This window comes from Panthera uncia, assembly GCF_023721935.1.
Source record: "Panthera uncia isolate 11264 chromosome C1 unlocalized genomic scaffold, Puncia_PCG_1.0 HiC_scaffold_4, whole genome shotgun sequence".
NCBI classification, from domain to species: Eukaryota; Metazoa; Chordata; class Mammalia; order Carnivora; family Felidae; genus Panthera; species Panthera uncia.
Window position 1 is genome coordinate 52,281,540 of NW_026057585.1, and position 27,018 is coordinate 52,308,557.

At 45.1% G+C, this 27,018-nt stretch overlaps 2 protein-coding genes across 5 annotated transcripts in view; one reads left to right on the forward strand and one right to left on the reverse strand.

The window, feature by feature from the left end:
• JAK1 (Janus kinase 1) overlaps positions 1-27,018 on the forward strand; it is a 692,496-nt gene that overhangs the window by 110,653 nt on the left and 554,825 nt on the right. For 2 of the 3 annotated variants that reach the window (XM_049618533.1, XM_049618532.1), the window contains exons 12-25: positions 890-996; positions 3,834-3,977; positions 4,720-4,807; positions 5,225-5,352; positions 5,968-6,103; positions 7,982-8,133; positions 11,266-11,416; positions 11,541-11,635; positions 12,729-12,921; positions 13,377-13,501; positions 13,867-14,039; positions 15,769-15,886; positions 16,419-16,529; positions 17,339-17,479. In XM_049618533.1, coding sequence (XP_049474490.1) covers positions 890-996; positions 3,834-3,977; positions 4,720-4,807; positions 5,225-5,352; positions 5,968-6,103; positions 7,982-8,133; positions 11,266-11,416; positions 11,541-11,635; positions 12,729-12,921; positions 13,377-13,501; positions 13,867-14,039; positions 15,769-15,886; positions 16,419-16,529; positions 17,339-17,446 — 1,829 coding nt within the window. In that variant the 3' untranslated portion in view covers positions 17,447-17,479. Of the gene's footprint in view, positions 1-889; positions 997-3,833; positions 3,978-4,719; positions 4,808-5,224; positions 5,353-5,967; positions 6,104-7,981; positions 8,134-11,265; positions 11,417-11,540; positions 11,636-12,728; positions 12,922-13,376; positions 13,502-13,866; positions 14,040-15,768; positions 15,887-16,418; positions 16,530-17,338; positions 18,568-27,018 lie in introns of those variants that run through there. The other variant, XM_049618531.1, reaches the window with a different exon arrangement.
• The window catches only part of RAVER2 (ribonucleoprotein, PTB binding 2), a 97,476-nt gene continuing 89,033 nt past the window's right edge, over positions 18,576-27,018 (reverse strand). For both annotated transcript variants that reach the window (XM_049618540.1, XM_049618539.1), the window contains exon 12: positions 18,576-20,707. In XM_049618540.1, the coding sequence (XP_049474497.1) occupies positions 20,561-20,707 (147 nt within the window). In that variant the 3' untranslated portion in view covers positions 18,576-20,560. The remainder of the gene's footprint in view (positions 20,708-27,018) is intronic.

Below are 27,018 nucleotides of genomic sequence, written 5' to 3' on the forward strand. Positions count from 1 at the left end.
GTACTTAGTGCTCATGGGTGGAGTTCTTCCAGAGTTCCAGAACCCTCTCACTGCCAATCTGAATCTGGAAGGTGCTCTCTTTCCCCACAGCGACATAGCTCAAAGTGGCTCCATGGTGGGAAGTCTCCTTCTGTGGGTTATAAATTCCATCAGCCTCCTGTGCTCACCCTTGCCCAGCAGATTTTGTGAAGTGTTCAGTTTGCTGTTTGAATTAGTGGTATTTGGGGATGGTCTGCTCATAATCTGTACATTTATATAGCACCTCCTTGGAGTCAGGCACTGCTGGGAGCCCAGAAAGGTTCAGGCACAACCTTCTCTCTGGATTACTTGTCCTGTTTTTTTACACAAAACCAGTGTTTTTCTACCTTCCTAACTCAGTTCCCCTCACTCCCTAGGCCCAACGTACAGCTTCTTCCTCCCTCTTCAGCTCTCATCCTTCATCCTGATTATTCATTCACACATTTAACAGATACTTACTGAGTACCTACTCTATGTTCCAGGCTGTGGAGGTACAGCAGGAAATAAGACAGATAGTGGCCCCTGCCTTCGGGGAGTTTCTGTTCTCAGATTTTAAAATTTCACTTCCTTAGGCAAACCTTCCCTGAGTTCTGCTGCCACAACAGACCCTGCTCTCGCAATCTTGAGAGCAGCTGCACAAATGGGAGCTTTCCTTTCGATTGGTTGATTACTCGATTAGCTTAGGCTCTGTTATATGCCTTAGCAGCTCCTGGAGGGCAGGAATCAGGTACTTAATAAATATTTGTTGAATGACTGAACCAACAAATGTACAAATGTTGTGTTCAGCAAGCCCCATGGTTCGGCAGACGTTGGCCAACTGGGATCTTGGACCTTCGCTGCCCTGCTCAGTCTTCTTTGTTCTCTCCCGCAGAGATCTCCAATTTGCTGGTGGCTACTAAGAAAGCCCAGGAGTGGCAGCCTGTCTACTCTATGAGCCAGCTGAGTTTTGACCGGATCCTCAAGAAAGATATCGTGCAAGTGAGTCATTGCTAAGGTTCCTGGGTCCACCTTGGTCCTGCCTCCCCATGGCAAGCAGTCTGAGGATTTGGGGGACTGAAGTCTGGGTTTGGGGAAATCCTATTGGAAAAAACAAAAACAAAAAAAAGAGACTTTTCTTTTGTAGTTAAAGCTGTTCAGCCAGCACCCTGCCATTCTACCCAGCTTTGCTCATGTTCCCAAGAGACACTTTGTCTTTGAAGGAAATGGGTTAGTCAGGCTTTGTGGGGTTATCTAGGGTTACAGGACCTTCTGGGGAGTGGTCTTCTGCAGATAGAAGGAGTTGGAGAACTTGGTGGGAATGCTGACAAGGCAAGAGTAGGGTGTCCATGGGGCGAGTCTGGGCTGACGACCCTCGTTAACCCACCACATGCTGTGACAGAGCACTTCTAAAGTTCAACCCTGGGCTTTCAGATGATGATTCCAAAGGGAGCAAAGCTGGGGGAATACAGAATACAGTAAGGAGGCAGGAGAACTGTCTTGAGAGATAGGTCCCTTGGACCATTGTCCCAGCTTGGGAGGCCTCTTGCCCAGAGTCTGCAGCTGTAGGCAGGCCCAGTTTCCCTTGTAGCTGCCCTCGGGCTAAGGGTGTGAGGCCCAGGGCAAACCCCATGTTCTCTTCCATGCCCCTGCCCCAGTGGAGCATGGTGTGGAGCCACACACCAGGGAGGCCAAGGAGACAGCCTGCCAGCAGCCTTGGAGGGAAGGAACGTTTACTGCCTGGGAGAAACTGTGACACTTTGGAGGTGTTGGAGAATGAATTGTGGGCTCACGCCTACTAGGGAGCCTAGTGGAAGGTGGCAGGCTTGGGGTTGGTTTGCTAGTATACTTTCTTAGGTTAATCCCTAAAACTGTTGGGCAGGGTTTCAGGGCATAGAGGTCCGCAGCTGCAGCTGCCTCTCACTTCCTTTGATAAATCCTTCACTGAGGGCCAGATTGTGTTGTGTTCTGTCCTTCTGGTGGAGTCGGAGCTGTGGCCAGAGATTGAAATCACCAGAGTGACAGTACCCTGGGTTTTTTTCCTGCCTAAATTTGGTCCTGTACTTGGGCCCTTCCTTCTTTCCTTGCCTTTGAACCTCTGCACAGATCATAGCCACCCTCCGTGTCCCCAGCACTCATCTAGCCAACAGTGAGCACTTTCACGTGTCACGCATGATGGCAACCCTTGGCAGGTGCACAGTGCGCTGGAGGAGCCAACTCGCATCTTAAGTAGATAATCGCGTTACCAAGACACAAGTCCTAAGTAGGGAAATACAGCAGGATGTGGGACTGTCAGATGGGACCATGCCGCCTAGCCTCGGGAGGACAGAAATGGCTTCCTGGGAAAGCGGCATCCAAGCAGAGTCCCAGAGGATACACAGCAAGCACCAGACAAAGGCAGAGGGAGCAGCACGGAAGGAAGCCAACGTGTAATACGCAGGACCCTCCGTGGGGCACTGTGGAGGCCTGTTGCCATGGCTTGGCTGCTGGGATAAGCAACCCTTCTGGGGAAGAGTAATTATTCTGCAAGCATATGGCTTTTACGGGATGTTCTGGGAACACAACTTCCCATAATCTTGATGAACCGCTTCATGACAGATGCAGCTTTAATGAATAGTCACAGGACCTCACCAGGATATGGGAGACAGGGCAGATGCATCGCCACTGTGCTATGACAGATGACAAATGGTGGCATTTGTGCAAATTAATATACCCGATTAACGATTGTATACATTCCTGTAGGGGCAGGACTGATTCCAAGGGAATCCATTTTCTGCATTTACAGAACGTGCTGGCATAATAGAATAATAGCACCATAACTTAACAGACTTTGCGAGGTTAATGTCAATAGCTTGAGAGTGCCTGAGTTTTATGAATCACATTTTGGTTTCCCAATATTAAGAATGTTTAACTCAGAATTATTAAATCTTGAACTGGGAGACTCCTTAGAGACAGATGATTATGTGCTAAGGGCTTTTTGCTTTTTGGGTATGAGGCTTTTAGTCCTCATACCGGTTATTTGGTGGTATTATTCTCTTTCATATGTGAGGATACTGAAGGCCCATCCTTCCAGTCTCTGCCTCTGCCTTGACACCCTTCCCCCGCTGTGGGATTGTGAGGGCAAGTCCACATGTAAATGCATCACAAATTTTAAAGCTTAGCACGCATGTGCATATACAGACACACACACTGGGTAGATAGCTGAAAAACGAACAAGTGCCTGGTCTAGAGGGCAATCAAACAGAACATATCAGCCAGCAGATCGTTTCTGCCCATGATGTGCCAGACTCTGTACCTGGAGCCTTTATACCTGCCTCTTCACTTGATTCTAACACAGCCCTGGGAGGCAGGTACGATTGTTATCCCTGTTCACAGAAAGGAGTTGAGGAAAGAATGTCTCAAGTTAAATGGCCAGTGAGCAGTAGCATGATCACTAATAAGCCCCTTTTCTTTGTACCCTAGCCTATAGTAGAGTTGCCCCTGTGGGGTCCTCTCTGAGTCCACTTTGGAGGTGAGGGTGGGGCTGCTGTCACTGGAGGCTATTGGTGGCGCTACTAGAAGTTTTATGATTGGTCAGGATTATGTTTTAGCCACAGGTTGTTTCCTGGAAGTAGAAGGGAAGGAACCGTTTGGGACTGTAACTGTCTCCTGGGGCCCAGGAAGTGCCACATCTGTGTTTGGTTAAATAGCTTTGTATTTCTTTTGGAGGCCTGACGGGGACAAGACATGGGGAGGCTGTGATCTTTGGAGGCCCTTTCGCCTTTGCCCCACCCCTGCTGGGGTCCTCAGTGCAGCCCCAGAGAGGGGTCATCACCCCAACCTCCTGCTTCCTTCTTCAGGGCGAGCACCTTGGGAGAGGCACGCGGACGCACATCTACTCTGGAACCCTTCTGGATTACAAAGATGACGAAGGAACTTCCGAAGAAAAGAGAATAAAAGTGATCCTCAAAGTCTTAGACCCCAGCCACAGGGACATTTCTCTGGTAAGTGTCTCCTTCATAACCCCGTCCCCTCTTCTCCCCCAGTTCTGGAGCCAGTGGAGCACAGTGAGCTTGGAAGAACCTTTGTCTTTAGTTTGGCCTTGTGGTTTCCAGACTCCTCATCTAGTCTGGATGCCTTTCTTCGAGTACAATCTGAGATAAAGCCGGCGTGGAAAATAAGTGAGGGAGGATTGAAGATGAAGTGGGTTGAGCAGCCTGTCCCTTCCTGGCCCTCCCACTGTCCTCCTGTTTCCTATCTAGAGGTCCTTGTGGTGGAGCCCAGGACTCTACATAGTCCCTGGTGTATCACTTCACAGTCTACAGAATTAAAGCCCAGATGAGTAAAAGGACTTACCCAAGATCCCACAAACTGTTAGAGTGATAAAGCCAAGTCTTGACTGAGATCTGCCTGGGTTTTTGTTTATTCTAACACAGTGCCAAACATTGTTATTTCTCAAGGTTTAATGGAGAGAAAGTGGTGGATGTGCGTATCTAATGGGGAAATTGTCAGCTAGCCTCTCCTTCCAGGCTGGCTCCGTATCCTATTAGGTTGTCTAAATATATCCCGTATCCCAGCCGGCTTAGCAATGCCTCTGGACAGGCAAGGCCAGGGGAGCAGTTTCAGGGCCTGGGATGACAGTGATGAGTTTTCCTGGGACCCATTGACTTTCCTCCCAGCAGAGCCCCTTTGGCATCAGAGCAGTGGAGTCTGACCCTTAGCATTCCTTGTCCTCTTCTCCCACAGGCCTTCTTTGAGGCAGCCAGCATGATGAGGCAGGTCTCCCACAAACACATCGTGTACCTCTATGGCGTCTGTGTCCGAGATGTGGAAAGTAAGTGTATTCGCTGTGGAAGGGGAGGTTGCCCTGGCTGGGAGCGTTGGCGCTGTGGGGATGACTCGGGGCTGATGCCACCTTTACCTTGCCTGGGCTTCTTGCCTCTTGCAGCAGTTCTTGTGCTTAATAGTGGATGTAGAATTAAGCCCCATTTGTTTTTTTCACTCATTTCTCGAACGTTTACTGTTGCTGGCCCTGACTGCACACCGTGCTGGACCCGGGAGGGTGGGGTGAGCACGCTGAGAGAGAAGAAGGCGCTCTGGGCGGGGGCAGAGGTGTAAGCGCTCATTCTGCTGTTTGCACCTCACAAGGATGGTTGTGTCCTCCCAAGCCGAGGACCAGTCAGTAAAGTGGGCTCCCCTCAGGGGGTGAGGGAAGATACTGTCCCTACTGTGGCCACTTTTGTGCCTATAGATATCATGGTGGAGGAGTTTGTGGAGGGGGGGCCCCTGGATCTCTTCATGCACCGGAAAAGCGATGTCCTCACCACACCGTGGAAGTTTAAAGTTGCCAAACAACTGGCCAGTGCCTTGAGTTACTTGGTAAGTATGTTCTGGAGTCTGTGGTGGCCCCCATCAGGAACCAGAATGCCCGAGTGGTTGGTGGCAGGAAGGGACTCTGGTGAGGTGGGCTGGAGGGGCCTGGTCTCTGGTTAAACACAGGTGTGCCTGGTGCTTAGTGGCCTCGACCTTGGTCATTTGGGGCTGTTCGTGTGCTTGTGTACGAATCCTGTTTTGATGGAAATTGTATCACGTCAGAGGACTGACTTCTGTACTGCACTGTAGGTAAGAGTGGAAATAGTGCGATTCTTGTCACACAAATGAGTGAAACCGCCAGCGTCAGTAGTGCTTACCGTGGGTCAGCCGTTCAGGGGTCCTACTCGTTCTCCTTGGTGTCATTCTCACAAAAGCCCTATGAGGCCCACTCTGCCATTATCCCCGTTTTACTGGTGAGGGGACCAGGGCGCAGGGCCATGGTGCAATACACCCGAGTCACACAGATGACTGGGGAGAGAGCTAGGCTGCCCGGGCATGGCTGTCGCTGGGGAATATGGAGAGATGATGTGAGGAGCCAAGCTTGGAAACGGAGTGAAGGAAGGAGGGAAGATGGGCAGCCCCATGGGCAACTTGACTGAGTTCACCCTTCTCACTCTGCAGGAGGATAAAGACCTGGTCCACGGAAATGTGTGCACTAAAAACCTCCTCTTGGCCCGTGAGGGCATCGACAGCGAGTTCGGCCCGTTCATCAAGCTCAGTGACCCCGGCATCCCCATCACCGTGCTGTCCAGGCAAGGTGGGTCTTGCCTTTCCTCCCACCCCAGTTCCCATCTGTGCCCTTCACCCTTCCACCCTCCCTGTCCCCGCCTGAATTCAGGTCAGGCCAGCAGGGAGAAGGGGGCTAGGGCTCTGGTGTGTTTCCTTTTAAGAAGGACACTTTAGCAGACAGGCATCTGGTGCTGCTGCTGTGCCCCAGGGGCCGAGGGAGATGTGGAGGGTAGGGAGGGCCAGTCCCTGCCTTCTGGGAGCTGTGTGGTAGGAGAAACTCACCCGAGGCACGTGTGGTCCTGACGATAAAGGAGCTGTGTTCAAGGTGCTGGGGTAGCACAGAGGGAGGCTGCTGGGCCCAGGGATGGTCACAGAGGTGTCGAGAGGAGCCGGGTCTCCTGGCCCTCCACTGTAGTTGGTGAGCTGTTGGGGGAGGCCCCCAAGTGATAGCTGTGCTCTTGTGGCCTTTGAATGAGGTCATCGTGAACTATAGGGCTGTGAAGGAAAAGACAGGCCCAGGAGCGAAGACACTGCAACCAGAACTGCCCAAGTAGTACTCTCTGCCTTTTAGCCTTAGAGGCCGTGTGTAGGATCTCAGCGTGGCCCTGGCCTGTGACGGCCAGCCACCAAGCACAGTGCTGGGCTCTTAGAGTTTTGTTCAGTAGGTCAAAGAATGGGCTAAGTTTGGAAGGGAACCAGGATGAAAACAGGCCTTACAAATACAACTGAAATCATTCACTCCTTAGCAGGGAAGTGGGAAGCATTCTTTAGTGCCTATGTAGTGCCCCTCACCCGCCCATCTCCCACCAGTCGGCCAAGATTCAGCCCTGAATCTGTCCCGGGACCTGTCCTCAGAAAGCACCTGGGGTGCAGACACTGGTGACTCCAGAACTAGTAGAGGAGCCTGGGTATCCCCAAGAGGTGCCGGTAAAATGCTATGGGCATTCAGAGACAGCGATATCACCTAGCTGGGGACAGAGGTGATTCAGGGAGGCAGTGGGATTTCATCTGGGCCTTGTGGGTCAGTGAGGTGGGCCTGACTGTGACTGCCTCTGTTTCCAGCAGGAGCCAGGAGGCTGTTGCTGGAGGCCACAGTGCTTGTTGAGGGACACAGCAGGGGTGTCTACTCAGATCACTGGCCTTGGCAGGAAGCCAGAACAGGGCTGCAGAAGTAGCCAGGTGCAAGAGATGTAGGACAGCCTCACCTCAGGCTTTCATTCCCTTGTTCTTTCCCACACGAAGCAAACACACAATTGCAGGGGGATTGTGCAGAATGCATGAGTGAGGTTAGCCCATGCCTGCTCTGCATGTATGGGCCTCTTGTCTTTCCCTGCCTTTTCTTCTTTTTTTTAATGTTTATTTATTTATTTTGAGAAAGAGAGCACACACACAGGCAAGTGGGGAAGGGGCAGACAGAGAGGAAGAGAGAGAATCCCAAGCAGGCTTTGCCTGTCAGTGCAGAGTCCGATGTGGGCCTTGATCTCACAAACTGTGACCTGAGCCGAAATCAGGAGTGGGATGCTTAACCGACTGAGCCACCTAGGTACCCCTCTGCCTTTTCTTTCTTAAGCCTTTGTTCTCCTTCCCCGGGGTGTTGGCCTTCCCCAGGGTGCTTTGCTGTCATCTGAGGCCAGAGCTTCGGAAGCCTGGCCCTATGTGACCCTCCTGGGGGCTTGTGATAAATGGACACGTCTGCTGGCCCTAAGACTGCTGCATGGTGGAGCACGTGCCAGGGTGGAGAGGCCTGGAAAGTGGCACCCTTCACAAACTCCCCCCGGGCCCATGTTTGGAAAGCACTGCTTAAAATAGTTTCTTCGTTAGCTCACAGTTTCTGCTGCAATGACAGTGATTTACAACCCTGGCATTTCCAGAAACTGATCTGGAAATCTCTCTGGTCTTTTTCCAGAGTGCATAGAACGAATCCCGTGGATTGCTCCCGAGTGTGTTGAAGACTCCAAGAACCTGAGTGTGGCCGCTGACAAATGGAGCTTTGGAACCACACTCTGGGAAATCTGCTACAATGGCGAGATCCCTCTGAAAGACAAGACACTGATTGAGGTGAGCAGTTGCTTTCCGGGGTGAGAGCTGAGTGAGGACTCCTTGAGCCCTCGTGAACGTCTCAGCAGTTGTCAGGGAGCCTCATGTTGTGGGAAGAGATGGAGGCGGCTTTGACTGTCCTCCACAGGCTTACTGACTGTGTGACCTCGAAAGTGTCACTTAACTTCCCTGTCAGTTTCATCATCTGTAAAATGGGGATAAATACTACCTATTTTGCAGGGCTGTTGTGAAGATTAAGTAAATAATGAAATAATGCATGCACAATGCCAGGCACACGATATGTGCTCAGTAGTACATTATGGTAGTGTTTATCTCAGATTTGAAGTACCTGTTAGCAAAATTAACACAGATACTTGTTGAGTTTCTACTGCGAGGCATTGTTCGAAGTAAAAGCTGGAGGCTCTGGGGCGCCTGGGTGGCGCAGTCGGTTAAGCGTCCGACTTCAGCCAGGTCACGATCTCGCGGTCTGTGAGTTCGAGCCCCGCGTCAGGCTCTGGGCTGATGGCTCGGAGCCTGGAGCCTGTTTCCGATTCTGTGTCTCCCTCTCTCTCTGCCCCTCCCCCGTTCATGCTCTGTCTCTCTCTGTCCCAAAAATAAATAAAAAACGTTGAAAAAAAAAAATTAAAAAAAAAAAAAAAAAAAAAAAAAAAAGCTGGAGGCTCACTATAAAATAGACACAGGCCTTGGCTTCCCTTGAGGACCTTAGGGTGTGGTTAGGAGAGTTCGCCTATAATAGCAAGAACGAGGATTCTTCACATAATATGTGAAACCAGCGGCCTAAGAATCCTGCAACTTAGATACAGCAGTGCCATCACCTTCATTTCACAGTTCAGGTAACGGAGACGCAGGGAGCCCCAGCACATGCCTGGGTCCCTCAGCTACAGTGCAAAACCAGAAAGGTCTGAACCACTCTTAAATTTACTGGTAGAAAGTGTGAAGACTGTAACTCTAAAGGGATAAAGTAGTAAAATGACAATCAAGGACCACTGATCCTGACTCAGTGGTTCAATTATTGGAATGTGTCTCGTGTATTTATGGGGGAAGCAGCATCACTTTGAGCTGGGAGGGATTGATCAAAATCCAGGGGAAGGTGGCATTTCAGTTGTCCGTGGGAAGCAATGAGTGGTTTCGTTTGCCTTAAGCATGGAGAGGAATGACAGGTGGTAAGGTGGGAAAGGTTATTTGGGGTCAGATTATTGGAAGCCCTAAATTCCAGGCTACAGAATTGTACTTAGGGGTGATGTGGGACACTCATGAGTTCACGTGGAGAAGTGAGGTGCTTAGAGGTCGGCATGGGGATGGGTCTTCTAGACACCATGGTTAGGATGGACAGGCTAAGGAGTGACCACATGCTTTGAGGCTCTCAGTGGTGAGGACAGAGACAGGAGGTGGCAATGGAAATCCAGAGTGGAGGGTGCACCTGTAGGAGATCCTGAAGAGGTAGAATGTTTAACCAGTTAACTTTGGCCAGGTAAACATAGTACAGGGCTTGGGAAAGTGGAGTTAAGTCAAAACCAGCAGGGAAGCCCTCAGATCTATAACTCTGCTATTTGGGATTTTCATTCTAGGGTTTTTGGAGAAAAGTCAGTATCTATTGAGCACCTGCTGTGTACTCAGGGCTAAGCAGCATGCAGGAATGGCGTAAGGAAGGGCCTGTACCTTTGATAAAAGAGGGCTCCCTCTCTCCTCCCAAGTACCCTTGATGGGTTTGGATGGCCTTTCCACCTGGCTGTGCCAGAGCGGGGAAGCGAGTGTGACACTGAGGCGAGAGCAGCTCCCAGCTCAGTTCCAGCTCCTCCTCTTCCTCATCCTCTGAGGTCTCCCCACTTCCAACAAGGATCCCCAGGGACAGAGGAGAAACCAGTACTCATGAGATTCACTAGAAACTGGAGGGTAGGGGTGCCAGGGTGGCTCAGTCGATTAAGTGTCCGACTTCGGCTCAGGGCATGATCTCTTAGTTTGTGGGTTCAAGCCCTGCATTGGGCTCTGTGCTGACAGCTCAGAACCTGGAGCCTGCTTCGGATTCTGTCTCTCCCTCTCTCTCGGTCTGTCTCCCACTTGTGCTCTCTCTGTGTCTCTCAAAAATAAATAAACATTTTTTTTTTAACTGGAAGGTCATGGTTTCACTTAATTTTTATTTTTATTTTTTTATTTTTATTTTTATTTTTTTCTGAATTTTTTTAACGTTTATTTATTTCTGAGACAGAGAGAGAGACAAAGCATGAGCAGGGGAGGGGCAGAGAAAGAGGGAGACACAGAATCTGAAATAGGCTCCAGGCTCTGAGCTGTCTGCACAGAGCCCGACGCGGGGCTCGAACTCACGGACCGTGAGATCATGACCCAAGCCGAAGTCGGCCGCTTAACCGACTGAGCCACCCAGGTGCCCCTTAATTTTTAAAAGTAGTATCAATTATTTGTTTTAGAACTTTGAAGTAATAAACAGTTGAAAATTGGAAAATATAGAAAACTATGAAAAAGAAAAAACAGCAGTCATCATATTCCAGTCGCTCCTCACCACTAGTTAGCCCTTTGGTATTTTGTCTTTCAGTCTGTTTCTGTCTGTCTTGTTTAAACACAACCGAGACCATGCTAGATATAGTTATATAGGCTCTACTTCTTAATTTAATATTGGGAGTACTTTCCTGCATAATTAAATATGTCTTAAAATTTTACAAATTTAACGTAAGAGTTGTTTCATTAAGCTCAAATTTACTTAACTAATTTTATATTTGGCATTTAGGTTGTTTTTAAATTTGTAATGTGCTGTCTAATTCTGCAGGGAGTATCTTTGAACATAAATCTTTGTTTATATCTGACTTCTGAGTCATTTTATAGTTGGAATTAATGAGTCAAAGGATTTGAAGAGTCTGCCAAGTTGTATTCCAGGAAGGCTGCATGACTGCACTAGAATGCAGCAGGTTCAGGCCTGGGTCTACCGCCCATCTGACTTGAATTTGGATTTTAGTATGGGGACTAACATTTCCCCAGGCCGGAATTAGGCAATAGTAACACAGGTTTGTGAAACCTGCTTTTATGCAGAGCTATCGGGGAAATAAATTAGGATGGTAACTGGCGCTGAAGGGTTAGTGAGTGGTACCTTTGGTTTCTCCCATGTGGTTTTCTTCTTTACAGAAAGAGCGATTCTATGAAAGCCGGTGCCGGCCAGTGACACCATCTTGTAAGGAGCTGGCTGACCTCATGACCCGCTGTATGAACTATGACCCCAACCAGAGACCCTTCTTCCGAGCCATCATGAGAGACATCAATAAACTGGAGGAGCAGAGTAAGACCCTGTCGTGCAGTGTTTGCATGAGACCAGCCAGTTCCCCGGGGAAGCAGCAGAATAACTAGGAGCCTGTGGACGGCAGTCACTCCTTTTTAGCATGGTTTCTTTCCTCCTCTCCTAGATCCAGACATTGTTTCAGAACGAAAGCCGGCAACCGAAGTGGATCCCACACATTTTGAAAAGCGGTTCTTGAAGAGAATCCGTGACTTGGGAGAGGCAAGTTAGGCTGGAGTCCCCTGCTGACCGTCTGACCTCTTCTGCGTCTAAAACCACTCTCCATTCTCTCTGTTTCTGGGCCAAGATTTATGAAGAGAAGGCATCTCACTGGGTTTTCCCTGGGCTACTGGAATTACGGAGGAGTCTCCACTTGGCACACGGCAGCAGTGTGCATATACCTGCCTGTCCAGGTGGCTGGATATGCACACAGGATGTTGGTCTGCTCCCTCCAGACTCGATTTTTCTCCAAGGGGTGGAAGAGAATGGAAAGAGAGAGATATGGGGGAATAGGTATAGATGTGGTAGAAACAGAAAAGTCCCTATCTTGGACTTTGCTGTGCGGCTGCTTAAATAAGGGATATTTACTACACAGAAGGCCACACAGAATGTCAGTTTTCCCTTGGACCTCGAATGGGAGTTTCCTAACGGTTAAGGTGACCAGAAAAGCTACTGGGATTTGTGTCTAAATACAGATTTTCAATAGTTGAGTTAAGCGAACAGACTATGTCCTGTGTGGAGTGTCTTCTGTGTGCCCGGGCCGTGTGCTGGGCACATAACAGTGTCCTTAGTGCCTCACAACACCCTGAGGGTCTGTGCACATCAAGTGCCTCTGGAGCCAGCTCAGAAGACTGGGTCACTGGGCCTTCCCTGTCCGGTGGCTCAGGAGAAGTCTGACCCCACGTCTCCTGAACACCCATCGCGCAGTGCCCTTTTCAGCCACGTCGTGGCGCCTGCCCCGCTGCCTGGGCCCGTGGCTGTCAGAGAATGCCATAGTCATCCTGCAGGTCCAGAAATAACCTTCCTTGTGGGCTGTGTTTTCACGGAAACTGGGATCGATGTGTTGGTTCAATAGTCCCCTGATACTTCCTTGTCTTAGCTCAGTAATAGAGGGGATGGCATGTGGGACCAAGAGAGAAGGGGCTGTGATGGGTGGGGAAGGGTGGGGGGGCAGTTTGCTGCCTGTAAGGTTGGACTGTGCTGTGTACCCCTGGCCTTCGTGGGAACAGCACGAGGAGCAAGCGTCATCTTCTGAGTGTTCCTGCTGGCCCGGGGTGGGGCTTTTCTCATCAGGCACGTGCATCTTTCCTTCCAGGGCCACTTTGGGAAGGTTGAGCTCTGCAGATACGACCCTGAGGGTGACAATACCGGGGAGCAGGTGGCTGTCAAATCCCTGAAGCCTGAGAGTGGAGGTAACCACATAGCTGATCTGAAGAAGGAAATTGAAATCTTAAGGAACCTCTATCATGAGAACATTGTGAAGTACAAAGGCATCTGTACAGAAGACGGTATGTTGTGCAAAGTGGGGTTGGTGTGAAAACTAAGGGAGCTTCTGGGGTTATATGGCCAGTGCCACCGATCAAGGTGGCAAGTGGTATTTACTAATAAGTATCTCTTTTTTTACAAGCCAATATAACACCCACATATTATACTCTAAAACTGGTAATGAAATGATGTGGCTCATAAGTTTTAAAAATCAGTCATCTGTGGTTGTTCGCAGAGCACTGTTAGCTCACGGGGTGCTGATGACTGGGTTCTGTACACACGTGTCACTATCTCTGTTCACTGCTGAGGATCCTGAGGTTCAGGGGCTTAAAGAGGTTAAGTAGCTTGCCTGGGATTCGGGGTGGGGAGTGACACTGAAATCAGTTCGGGGCCTGTGTCTCCTGATCCTGCACCCTCTACTCCCCCACGGTTCCTTCATCTGGCAGCCTTGTCCTGATGGGTGTTCTTTTCTTGACAGGAGGAAATGGTATTAAGCTCATCATGGAGTTTCTACCTTCAGGAAGCCTTAAGGAATATCTTCCAAAGAATAAGAACAAAATTAACCTCAAACAACAGTTAAAATATGCTGTTCAGATTTGTAAGGTAAAAAAAAAAAAGCATGTTAAAGATTAAAAAATCAGGCATTCTGTCCTGGGTAATTGGTTTGTAATTAGACTGCAGGGGGAAGCTTTCCAGTAATTGTACCTGAGTTCATATTGCTCTGCATGATTTGGATGAAAATTAGCCAGTACTGACAAAACGAGCTGAGTTGTTAATATGGGTGATTTAATATGTATTTCTTTGAATTGGGTTGGTTTTACTTGCATTAAAGTAAAAACAACAACAACAAAAATGCATGACAGGTAAATGAAACGGCATTTGTGCTTTCCTGAGATGCAGCGATGGATACAAAACATGGCCTGAACTGACCGTTAACAAATGACTCTACATTGACTTCTCTCCCTCAGGGGATGGACTACTTGGGGTCTCGGCAGTACGTTCACCGGGACTTAGCAGCAAGAAATGTCCTCGTTGAGAGTGAGCACCAAGTGAAAATTGGAGACTTCGGTTTAACCAAAGCCATTGAAACCGACAAAGAGTACTACACAGTCAAGGATGATCGGGACAGCCCTGTGTTTTGGTAACTGAGTCTAATGTTATGTTAATGTCTTTTATTCCTCCTGCCTAAGTCAAGGTTAGAAAGAGCTTAGAACATTTGGGATTGATTGAGCTTTGCCTTCAAGAAACCTCTTTTAGACTGTTTCCCTAAAAGCAACCCGCACAGAAATGCCTGAGGTTTATACGATACCATCTTCCAAGGAGGGGAGGACATGAGCCACCCAGTCAGCATCTCCAGCTTCCCAGGAGAGAGCATTCACTGACACAGTCCTTGCCCCCGTCAGTCGTTGCAGGGGTCACATGCTCGCACAGAATGGGAAGGAGGTGATGAAGTAGGCTCTGACCAGTGCAGGGAGGTCCCAGACAGAGCAGAGCACAGCTCGCCCGGCACACAACTTGGCTGTCTGCTTACAGATCACCGGGGTATCTTGGTCAGGAGGCTGCAGCCTGACTGACCCCTTGCAGCCTGGAGCACCATCCAGGGGAGAGTCTGTTTAAGCCCCTACTCCATGGCTCCTGCAGAACAGAGCGGTTCCTCTGAGGTGCATCCTGCATAGACACAAACGTAGATCTCTCCCACCTATGGAGCCTAAGCCTTATTCAGAATTCATCAGTGTGTATCAGGGTCCTGCTTTGTGTTGGGTACTCTCAGAGATATGTGGTGAACAAGCAGACTGAGTTGAGAATTTAATGGATGGGACAGCCAATATCATAGTATCATAAGCATAGAAGGGTTCAGGCTTGGTTTTCTGGAAGTCTTGTAAACATAAGATTTTAAAAAGATCCATGGGGGTTAGAAGAATGGTTAGAAGGCGGCATGTGTGACTAGCAAGAATGAGATGAGAGCAGTGACTGTCCCAGGACCTGAATCAGCTCGGTGTGGCTGGATCACGAAGTGGGAGGTCTCAAGGACTTGCTAAGGCAGAGCACTGGAAGCCGAGTCACAGAGCTAGCACTCCCTCTACCCCAAGAGTTTTGGGATACCATGAGAGGGTTTAAGAATGGCAGCTTTTGTTTAAAAAAAAAAAAAAATCACTGTGGGGGCACCGGGGTGGCTCAGTCGGTTAAGCGTCTGATTCTTGACTTAGGCTTAGGTCATGATCTCACAGTTGTGAGATCGAGCCATGTCTGGCTCTGCACTGAGTATGGAGCCTGCTCGGGATTCTGTGTCTCTCTGCTCCTCCCCGGCAGGGGAGGGTGGGGGTGGGAGTGGGGGTGGAGAATCTAAAAAGATCACTGTGGATGGGAGGGGAACAAGACTAGAGCCAGGAAGTCTGATGCAGCCAGAACTCATGAGGGTGTGAACTGGGACAGTGACATTGGGGCTTAAGAGGAGTAGGTTTGAAAAGTATTTAGAAAACTAGATGTGGGCGGGGGGGCTCCATTTCTGTCTTGGGCCGTTGGGTATCATCTACTGGAACAGTTGACCTTGGAAGAGGGCTGGGCAGCGAGGTCATTGCTAATTTTGAACTTGAAAGAAAACCTGGGGCCTTCCGTCCTCTGCCACCTCCTCCTCGTGGACAACACGTGCTCCGTGAAATGAGCGCAAACTAATATTTTAAAGTAACTCCGTGCTACAGAGAGCCTGTAACAGTATTGTTGGACATGTCAGATGTGTACTTCAGCGTATGTGTGGTTAATGTATTAAACACCAAGAAAAACCAAAGAGGTGATTTTTCAGAATTACTCTATAATGTTTATTGAAATATCCTTCCCCGAAAAATGAAGTTTCACGTTCTGCATTCTTTCAGGTATGCTCCAGAATGTTTAATTCAGTGTAAATTTTATATCGCCTCTGACGTCTGGTCGTTTGGAGTGACTCTGCATGAGCTGCTCACTTACTGTGACTCCGATTCCAGCCCCATGGCAGTAAGTCTTCCTTGTCCCTTCATCTGAACCTCACACCCAGTTAAAATGTGTAAATTTTGTTCTTGCGTAGACTCTAGTCAGTGTGTTATAATGGACAGTGTCACTTTTCCATTTGACGTGGTTGCCACTTGACACTTATTTGTGGCTCTCTCCAGTCCTGTTTCAGTACGAGCCAAAGTTCTAGAAAACAACACCAGTTTTCAAGGATCTTACCTGTGTGAGGAGTCCAGGGACAGTTTCCTGGGAGAATGGGGGAGCAGCACGTAGGACCTTGGTTGAGCCTCATGTGTTCGTAAATGAGATCATTGTCACTGGGACAGGCCCTTCAACCAGGGGAGGGAATGGTTGGTAGAGTCTGAGAGCTAGATTATAGACTAACCATTGAGAGTGAATCAAGATTTTGAACTCTCATTTACGGTTGGTAAGGAGAAGAGTCTGTTTATTAATTTCCAGTTAATTCTAGGAATTTTACCTTAACCTGGTGTTACATAAATATGTGCTAAAGTATTTTCTTTGGTTTTACTTTACATAGTTGTTCCTGAAAATGATAGGCCCAACGCATGGCCAGATGACAGTCACAAGACTTGTGAACACGTTAAAAGAAGGAAAACGTTTGCCCTGTCCACCTAACTGCCCAGATGAGGTATCTGTGGGCCATTTTACAGTACTAAACTCAATTTGTATTATGTTTTCAGGGCTTGAACTCCTCGAGCAAGGGTTTGGGGGTAGAGGTGGAGGAGTGGAAAGTAGTAGAAAAGTAGTTTTTAAAGTAACTTTCTAAAGCTGGATCTCAGATCAGACGTCTGACAAATCATCTTTGGGGCAGATGACAGCTATGCTGAAAGTAAGGATTCCCTCCAGAAGTAGGCTCACCTCAGCGAGCACCCTAAAGGAGCATATTCTGGTGTAGCTGGATTGTGACAAGTATGGGTACCGTCAACCCCTTGACCTTCGTGGCATTGGGGGCGCTGACCTCCTACAGCTGAAAATCTGAATGTAACTTTAGTGTTGACTGGAAGCCTTCCTGATAACAAGTAGCACGGTTCTGCAAATGTTTTTTATAGCGCTGTATTCTATTTAGTCGAACAGCTCCGGGGATAACTGGACCCGCACAGCTCAAATCCGTGTTGTTCACGGGACAACTGTAACTGTACTGGAGTCCGTAGCATTTATGACACTCGGTTTTCTGTATTCTCAAGTGAATTGAGCTTTTAAGACTTTCACTCGTACGTATTCTTCAGTGCATCTCAAAGGTCTAAGAACGACCAGTGTGGAAATGGGAGTCTATACTGAGATATAATGACGTGGATTTTTTGGAAGGTCAATTCATGAGCTTCTCAAATGTTAAGATCTAGGAAATGTGATAACTATAGTTCATAAATAATACTTTCAGTTAACAAGAGTAATGGAGTAATAAGGAAAGTCATCTACCTTTTTTTTTCCTCCTCACAGGTTTATCAACTCATGAGAAAGTGCTGGGAATTCCAACCAACTAATAGGACAACTTTTCAGAACCTAATTAAAGGATTTGAAGCACTTTTAGAAGCACTTTTAAAATAAGAAGCATGAATAGCCTTTAAACTCCTGTGTATCAAGTCCTCCTTTCCCAACCAATACCGAGCCATTTTAAAAAGAAATTTTAATGGAAAAAATTTGTATTTGGGCGTGTACAAGGCACACTGCGGTGCTCATTATGTGTAAGTACTTCCCTCTTTAAATTTGGCACCAGTAACAAATGATGGCAACCACAACAACAGAAAGCACTTAAGCACTCCTCCTTTTGGAAAGATTTTGTTTGGCTAGTTTACCATCACAGTTGCACAAGAGAAAACAAGAGGAGCTGACCCCAGCACTTGTTCCCAGCTGCCAGTTGATCTGAAATGCTTTCCGGCAGATAAATTGAAGATAAAGATGGATGGACTTAGTACTCTAACCTGCCCTCGAATTTCAGTATCTATACAGTGATAGGCCAAGCATTCTTGAAATATTAGATACCAGTTAGTAGATCATTGTTTCTATACAAAGATGAGTGTATTCCTGTCACCAGTAGGACTTAAAGTTTGAGTTGTTTCTTCAGTGGCTTAGCTCCTGCCCCCTCGGGTGACCAAGTACTGATTTTTGAATGGCTCATACCCAGGGGGACGGCTGTGGAATAGATACTTTGCTGCATGTTCATTCTTGAGAACCAAGCCTGTGCCAGTGCATCTTTAATCAGAACTGACTCCAAGACCCTGGATACTGTCCTACATGCTTTTCAGAGATGCCCACGTAGATCCTTTTAGAACTCAACCTCTTCGGGGTAAGCTGTTCCAGCACTGGTTTTGGATGCAACCAGTCACTGTTTTAGTACCTAACAGTCTACGAGAGTTCAGGATCTACTAGACCGTTTTCAGTTTGCTTGGAGGTAGCTGGGTAATCAAAAATGTCTCATCTGATTCAGTGTGAACCGTAAGACCTTTATGACCAAGAATGAAAACCTCTGTCAATACTATTTGATGTCATTACTTTTCACCTTTTGAGCCTGAAAGAGTTCTGGATTGATGCAATGGCAACAATAAACTTGCCATTTAAATTTGTTCAATAACCCTACATCACCAAGGTCTCTGTCTGTATCAAACCTGTGGCCACTCTATATGCACTTTTGTTTACTCTTTATACAAATAAATATACTAGAGACTTCACATGCATATGCCTTTTAATATTAAGATTTCACTTTCAAAGCATTCAGACAATTTGTTTACATAGAAAAATAACAGTATAGACTTTGCAGGGGGTGGGGGAGTTTGGTAATGGTCCTCATTGCAAACACATACCACTTGATTTATCTGTTATGTCCAATGATGACAGGGCACAGGCCAGTACAGATGGCAGATCCTCATGTGCTCTAATCCAGAATCTCTTTTCGTTCCTTCAAGGTCTTTGTGCTTTCATTTTGCAGCTCTGATTTACGTTTACTGTGGGAGAGGTGTGACTAAGCACTGAAAATGCTTAATGCAGTGGGAGATGGGAAGGTGAAGTACAGAATGTGGAGAAACCATTATTCATCTGCTGAGTTAAAAACTGGTGCCAGTCACTTAGAGGCAGTTTACTTCTCAGACATTAGCTTTGTAGCTGTCATTTTCGAATAGAAGTTAATATGTAAAATGAATTAGACCGAGTAAATTTTTTTTACAAGTCCTACAATATGTGTACTAATTTTAAACTTCATAATTAAAATAGGGTACCTTATAGTCAAAACTTGTCTCCCAACCGAATTACTATTTAATCTGATTTCAGAAAGACTAGGATCATTGAGACACCTAAACTCCATATCCTCAATTACAGTCTCATAACAAGGAACAAACGTGGAAATTCCTAGACAGCAAAGGGTTTTTCAACACCAAAGTCTTCAGGAAATGGTGATGTTGAAAGTTATATGCAATAAACACAATTCTTACAGAAGTAAATTGAATTAACTTTTCAGCCTAATACTACAAAAGAGTAAGAGACAAAGCAGAAAGTGAGGTACAACTCGCTAACTCAAAATCGTTACACTCTTAATCCATAGTACTCCTTCAGAAAGAGCAGTACTGAGTGTGGAAATAGGGCATTTGAGGATCAAAATAGACCTTGTTGTAGCAATTAGATCATTACTAGTTTATGCCATGAAATCAGATGCAGAAACTATATTGCTTGCTGCTTACAAGTCTGTTGCAAAAGTTAAAGGATTAGGGAATTCGTGCTATTAGATCAAGGGTTAGCACACTTTCCCCACAAAAGGTCCAGACAATATTTTAGGTTTTGCAGACCATATGATCTCTGTCACAGCTACTCAGCACTGCCACGAGGGCACAAAAGTAGCCATAGACAGTATGTAAATGAATGAACAGATTTGTGTTCCAATAAAATTTTATATAGACACTGAAATTTGAACTTCAAGAATTCAAATCGTTTCTACTTCACTTAAAAATATAAACATCACTCTCAGCTTGCAGACGATATAAAAACAGGGATGACTGAACTTGACCCCAGGGTGTAGGCTGCCAACCCCTGAAATAACTTCACCAAAGCTACTTTTTAAAAAAATACCTTGTTTTTCACAAAAGGTATAAATGGTATGTAACATTAAAAGTAAAGCATTCGTAGTTGTGTATAACTTGGATATCACTATCACTCTGGGTTTTATACTGCAGGGCTGGCGTGGGGGTAATTAGTTTGCATTACCACCACTGCATTTTTGTACTCGCAATCTTATAGTTCTAGGAAAAAGTCCTAAAAATCTATGAGTTATTTCTAGGGAAAGTCAACTGAAATGCACACTGGCATATAAGAAACTCATTCTTCTAAGGCTCAGGAAACAAGACTGTTTCCCATTTATTGCTTCACACTTTTATATCTGGTGTCAAAATTATTCCCAGTCCTAGACAAGGAATACCGGAACATTGTTAAATTCTTCAGTGGACTGTAAGTTAATACCACATTAAGATGCATCTAATGCTAATGGAAAATGTCCTCAATTGTCTTATTGCTACTTATTTTTTATTTGGCAATTCTGCTTGCTGCACTATACAGTTCCTTCTGGGAAATTAGAAACCCGTATTTAAAGGATATGGCTAGTCTGAATGTAGTTAAGGCAGCGATGAACAGCAGAGATACTGCAAAAAACCTTAGGAGGCTCTAAGGAGAAAACTTAACTCAGTATACACGCTTCTTTTTTAAGTAGGTTTCCATGTAATATGCTCCTGTGCCCTGAGGATGCTGGCCAACAAATTCCACGGAACCGCCTTCTGGGGCAGAGAGGAGAGATGATGAACCTCGTTTTTCATTTCTTAAAGAGGACACCTAGGAGAAAAAAGCACAATTGATGTAAATACCTAAATTAAAAATTGGTTTATTCCTTAAGGATGTTTATAAGAAAGGCAATTCTTCTGATTTGGTGTAAAAACAAAATAGGATAAATAACAAAGCTATCAAAAAATTACACAAACTCGTTTATGAAAACAAATCAGGATTTCTAATTCAAAATCACTTGAGGGACTGTTTGAAAAATATGAACCAGCCTCTGAGTGTTCTCTCAACACTTTGGGGAAAGAAAAAAAGCAACTGCCGTTGCCTCTGCTCCCCCCACCTGGCTAAAGCACACTGAATCAGAATGGCAATGCTAGATGCCAGTATTCCTCTGAGAAAGGCAACTGGCTAAGAAACTGAACTGCATATCAGATTAGATGATGGTTCTGTCTGGATATTTAGAAAGTGGTAACAAACTAGTAGGTGGAAAAGCACAATGGTTCCAGACCCCAGCGGAACAGAGGTGCGCACAGGGGGTTCGGAACAGCTTCCAGGGCTTGGAGGGAGATGGCGCAACAGGAAGATCCCGGGCCCACCTCGTCCCACAGAGGCAACAACTACATCTATGCAACTGCCTCTGAGGATGGCCTGAAGACTGACACAACTGAGTCTCCACAGCTAATCGTACAGAGAAGGCTACGTTGCAAAGGGTAGGAGGAGCAGAAATGCAGTCTGGAACCAAAGCCCTGGCACAACTGCCCACAAACGGAAGGGACATCATCAGCACAGAGGAGCAAGGGGATCAGCGCACACACCGAGCACCCTCAGGACCTGCACCAGAAAGGGGAATTTCCATATGTCTGGCTTTCAAAATCAGCAAGATTTAACTCCAGAAGAGCTGGAAGGCTGTAAGAAACGGAGTCCCCACCCTTGAAGAGCTAGTAAGCTAAAAACGGCCCAAGATACAGCACAAAAGACACTGTCTGAAAAGCACCTGGGCCTATACGTGGAGATTTACTGACTAGTTTTAGGATATGTGCCAGTGGGGCAGGCATCTGCAGGGGCTTTCTCTGGAAATCAAAGTGCTGACAGGTGCCATTTTTGTTGCCCCTCCTCAGCCTAGATAGCCAGAGGCTTTCAGGACTCGGTTCTAGCACTCTTCATCTACCCTGCCCCCGGTGTCAATCCTCTGTGGACCTGCCCTGGGCAGGGGAGGGAAGCAGACCCACCCAACCAGCACACCTTTCGCAGTCACGGTGGCTCACTACCTCGCAGATAGCCGAGCCGAGCACCCACCCTGCCCACCAGCAAGCCCCCAAGCCAGCAGCACAGGAGGCAGACCCTGCCCACCAGCACACCCACGGTAGCTGCAACCAGGCCTCACCGGGAACGAGCCCTGCGTACCAGTGCACCTGCAGCGGTCACAGCTCAGCCACAACAGGAGGGCACATGTAGCCACACAGGGGACGTTCCTGGAGTTCTCGGTTCTAGTGACTAGGGATTCCTCTACAGTTTACAACAGGACCCCACCACTTTCAAGATCAGGAGACATAGCTGACCTACTTAACACATAGACACAAGCACAGAGTTGGACAAAGTGACAGAGGAATATGTCCCAAATGAAAGAAGACAAAAATAAAACAGAGGTAAGCAATATGCCTGATGAAGAGTTCAAAGTAATGGTCATATACTCACCAGACTTGAGAGAAGAGTGGATGAACTCAGAACTTCAACAGAGAGAGAGAAAATATAAAAACCAATCAGAGGTGAAGAATACAATAGCTGAAATGAGAAATAAACTAGTGGGAATCAACAGATTACAGGATGCAAAAGAATGCATCAGGGATCTAGAAGACAGGGCAAGGAAGCAACCAAGCTGAAGAGCAAAAAGAATAAATAATGGCAGGTTAAGAGACCTCTGCAACATCATCAGTATAATAAAATTCACATTATAGGGATCCTAGAAGGAGAAGACAGAAGGAGGCACAACTTATTTGAAGAAATAACATCTGAAAACTTCCCTAATTTGGGAAAGGAAATAGACATTCAGGTCCAGGAAGCAGAGAGCCCCAAATAAGATGAACCCAAGGATGTCCACACCAAGACTCATAATAATTAAACTGCAAGAATTAAAGATGAAGAGAGAATCTTAAAGACAAGAGATAAATAGTCACAAGGGAAACCCCATAATTATGGCTATCATCTGATTTTTCAGCAGAAACTTTACAGTCCAGAGGAAAGGGCAGGATATATGCAAAGTGCTGAGGGGATAAAACCTACAACCAAGAACACTATATTTGGCCTTATAAGAAATATTAAGGGGAATTCTTTACAAGAAAAGTATGAAAGGAAAACTCTTACTGGTAAAAATAAACAGAGCGGGTCACCTGGGTGGCTCAGTCACTTAAGCATCTGACTTCAGCTCCGGTCATGATCTCACGGTTCATGAATTTGAGCCCTGCGTTGGGCTGACAGCTCAGAGCCTAGAGCCTGCTTCAGATTCTGTATCTCTTTCTCTCTCCACCCCTCCCCTGCTCATGCTCTGTCTCAAAAATAAACATATAGTAAACGTAGTAGGTCAATTACAGAACTAGTAAGGAGATTACAATGCAAAGGTAGTAAAATCAATTATATGCACAAAAATTAGTCAAGGGATACACAAAATAAAAAGATACAGAATAAGATATCAAATATGTAAAATGTGGAGGAAGGAGTAAAAATGTCATGCTTTATAATATGTTTGAATGTAAGTGACCATCAACTCAGTATAGACTGCTACATACACATAGGATGTTACATATGAACCCAGTGGTAACTAAAAACCTATAACAGACAAAAAGAGAAAAGAATCTAAGCATAACACTAGAGAAAGCCATCAAACCATAAGGGAAGAGAGCAAGAGAAAAAAGGAACAGAGAACTACAAAAAATAAGTAAAATGACAATGAATACATACCAATCAATAACTTTTTTTTTTAAGTTTATTTTGTGGGGTGCCTGTGTGGCTCAGTCAGTTGGGCGTCTGACTTTGTCTCAGGTCATGATTTCACAGTTCATGGGTTTGAGACCCATGTTGGGCTCTGTGCTGACAGCTCAAAGCCTGGAGCCTGCTTCGGATTCTGTGTCTCCCTCTCTCTCTGACCCTTCCCACTCGCACTGTGTGTCTTTCTCCCTTTTTTTCTCTCTCTCAAGAATAAACGTTAAAAAAAGTTTATTTATCTTGAAAGAGAGAGCAAGCAGGGGAGGGGTAAACAGTAAGAATCCCAAGCAGGCTTTGCGCTATCTGTGCAGAGCCCGACTGCAGGGCTCGATTCCATGAACCATGAGATCATGATCTGAGCTGAAATCAAGAGTCAGACGCTTAACTGAGCCACCCAGGTGCTCCTCCATCATTCTTTAAATGTAAGTGGACTAAATGTGCCAATCAAAAGACACAGAATGGATGAAAAGAACAAGACCCATCTATATGCTGCCTACAGAAGACTCACTTTAGATCTAAAGACATACACAGACTAAAATGAAGAGACAGAAAAAAGCTAGTCCATGTAAATGGAAGCTAACAAACAAAAACCAAACACACAGCTGGGGTATCAATACTCAGATAAAATAGACTTTATGTATCTTTTTTGAGGAGTGGGGGAGGGCATGGTGAGCGACGGACAGAGAGAGAGAGAATCCCACGAGGGAAAGAGAAGCAGGCCTCAACCAAAGTGGGGCTCGTGCTCACCTCAAGCAGGGCACAAGCTCACCCAATAAGGAACTTGAACTTACAAACCATGAGATTATGACCTGAGCTGAAACCAGATGGTTAATCAACTAAGCCACCAGGCATCCTCAGATAAAATAGACTTTAAAACAAAGACTGTCACAAGAGAAAAAAAAGGTCATTACATATTGATAAAGGAATCAATCCGAGAAGACATAACAATTGTAAATATTTATGTGCCCAACTTAGGAATACCTAAATATATAAAGCAAATATCAACAGGCATATAGGGAAAAACTGGCAGTAATACAATGAGAGTGGGGGATGTTAAAACACTACTAAAAAAATAAAAACAAAAAAACATTACTTACATCAATGGATAGGTCATTCAGACAGAAAAATGAATAAGTAGCTTTGAATAAACTTTAGACCAGATAGACCTAACAGATGTATACAAAACATTCCACTCCAAAAGAGCAGAATACACATTCTTTTCAAGGGTACATGGAACAAATTTCCAAGACAGATTTTATGATAGGCCACAAAACAAGTCTCAATAAATTTAAGAAGACCAATATAAGGAGCATCTAGCTGGCTCAGTCGGAAGAGCATGCAACTCTTGATCTGGGGGTCGTGAGTTCAAGCCCCATGTGGGGTGTAGAGATTACTTAAATAAACAAAACTTAAAAAAAAATAGAAGGTATTATATCAAGTATCTTTCCTGATCAGTACAGTATAAAACTAGAAATCAATTAGAAGAAAAAAAAACTGGAAAAAACACAAACACATGTAGACTAAATAACATGTTACTAAACATCCAGTAAGTCAATGAAGAAGTCAAAGATGATACCAAAAAAAAATATCTAGACACAAATGAAAATGGAGACACTACAGTTCGAAATCTTTAGGATACAGCTAAAGCAGTTCTAAGAAGGAAGTTTACAGTAATACGGGCAAAATGGGTGATGGGCATTAAGGAGGGCATTTGTTGGGATGAGCACTAGCTGTTATGTATAAATGATGAATCATTGGAATCTACTCCTGAAGTCAAGACTACACTGTATATGAGCTAACTTGAGAATAAAAACAAAGAGAAAAAAAAAAACAAGAAAAACCTCAAATCGGCAATCTAACATTATGCTTAAAGGAACTAGAATAAGAACAAAGCCCAAAGTTAGAAGGAAAGAAATAATAAAGATCAGGATAGAAAGAAATGAAATACGTACTCGAAAAACAACAGGAAAGATCACTGAGACTAAGAACTTGTTCTCTAAAAAGATAAACAAAATTGATAAACCGTTAGTCAACTAATCAATTAAAACTCAAAATTGAAAACAAAAGAGAAGTTATAACTGATATCACAGAAATACAAAAAATTATAATTACTACAGAAAATTATGTCAACAAATTGGATAAACTACAATAAATTTCTTGAAACATATAATCTTCCACGACTGAATCAGAAAGAAATAGAAAATCTGAGCAGACCAATTATTGGTAACAAAATTGAATTAATAATCAAAAGATTCCCAATAAAAAAGTCTAAGAGCAAATGCCTTACAGGTGAATTCTACCCAACAGTTAAAGTGGTGTTAACACCTATTCTCAAACTATGCCAAAAAATAGGCAGGAAGGAATTAGAAAGGAATGCTTCCAAATTTCGTTCTATATGGCCAGCATTAACATGATAGCAAAAAAGCATACAAAGATACTACCAAAAAACAAAATTACAGGTCAATATCCTTCATGAACATAGTTGCAAAAATCCTCAGCAAAATATTAGCAAACCAAATGTAAAAAAACATTAAAAGAACAGTACACCATGATCAAGTGGGATTTATTCCAGGAATGCAAGGATGGTTCAATAGGTAAAATCAATCAGAATGATATACCACATTTACAAAGGGAAAGATTAAAATCATATGATTATCTCAACAGATGCAGAAAAAGCATTTGACAAAATTCAAAATGAATTCATGATAAAACTCAACAGAGTGGGTGTAGAGGGAACATAGCTTAAAAAATGCCATATATGACAAACCCACAGCTAACATCATACTAAATGGTGAAAAACATAACTTTTCTTCTAAGATCAGGAACAAGACAAGGATGCCCACTCTTGCCACTTTTATTCAACGTACTATTGGAAGTCCTAGCCATAGCAATCAGACAAGAAAAAGAAATTAAAGGCATCAAAAACAATAAGGAAGAAGTTAAAATGTCACTATTTGCAGATAATAGGCTACTATATGTAGAAAACCCTAGAGACTCCACAAAAAACTATCAAAATTAATACATGAATTCAGGAAGGCTGTGTAATACAAAATCAATATGTAGAGATATGTTGCATTTCTATACACTAATAATGAAAGAGGAAGAAAGGGAAATGAAGAAAATTCCCATTTACAATTGCATCAAAAAGAATCAAATATCTAAGAATAAATCTAATCAAGGAGGTAAAGACCTATCTTCTGAAAACCATAAGACACTGATGACAGAACTCAAAGGTGACAGAAGTACATGGAAAGAGATATAATTTTCATGGGTTGGAAGAATACTGTTAAAATGTCCACACTACCCAGAGCAATCTATCAAAATACCAACAGTATTTTTCACAGAGCTATAGCAAAATAAATAAACAAATCCAAAAATTTTTACAG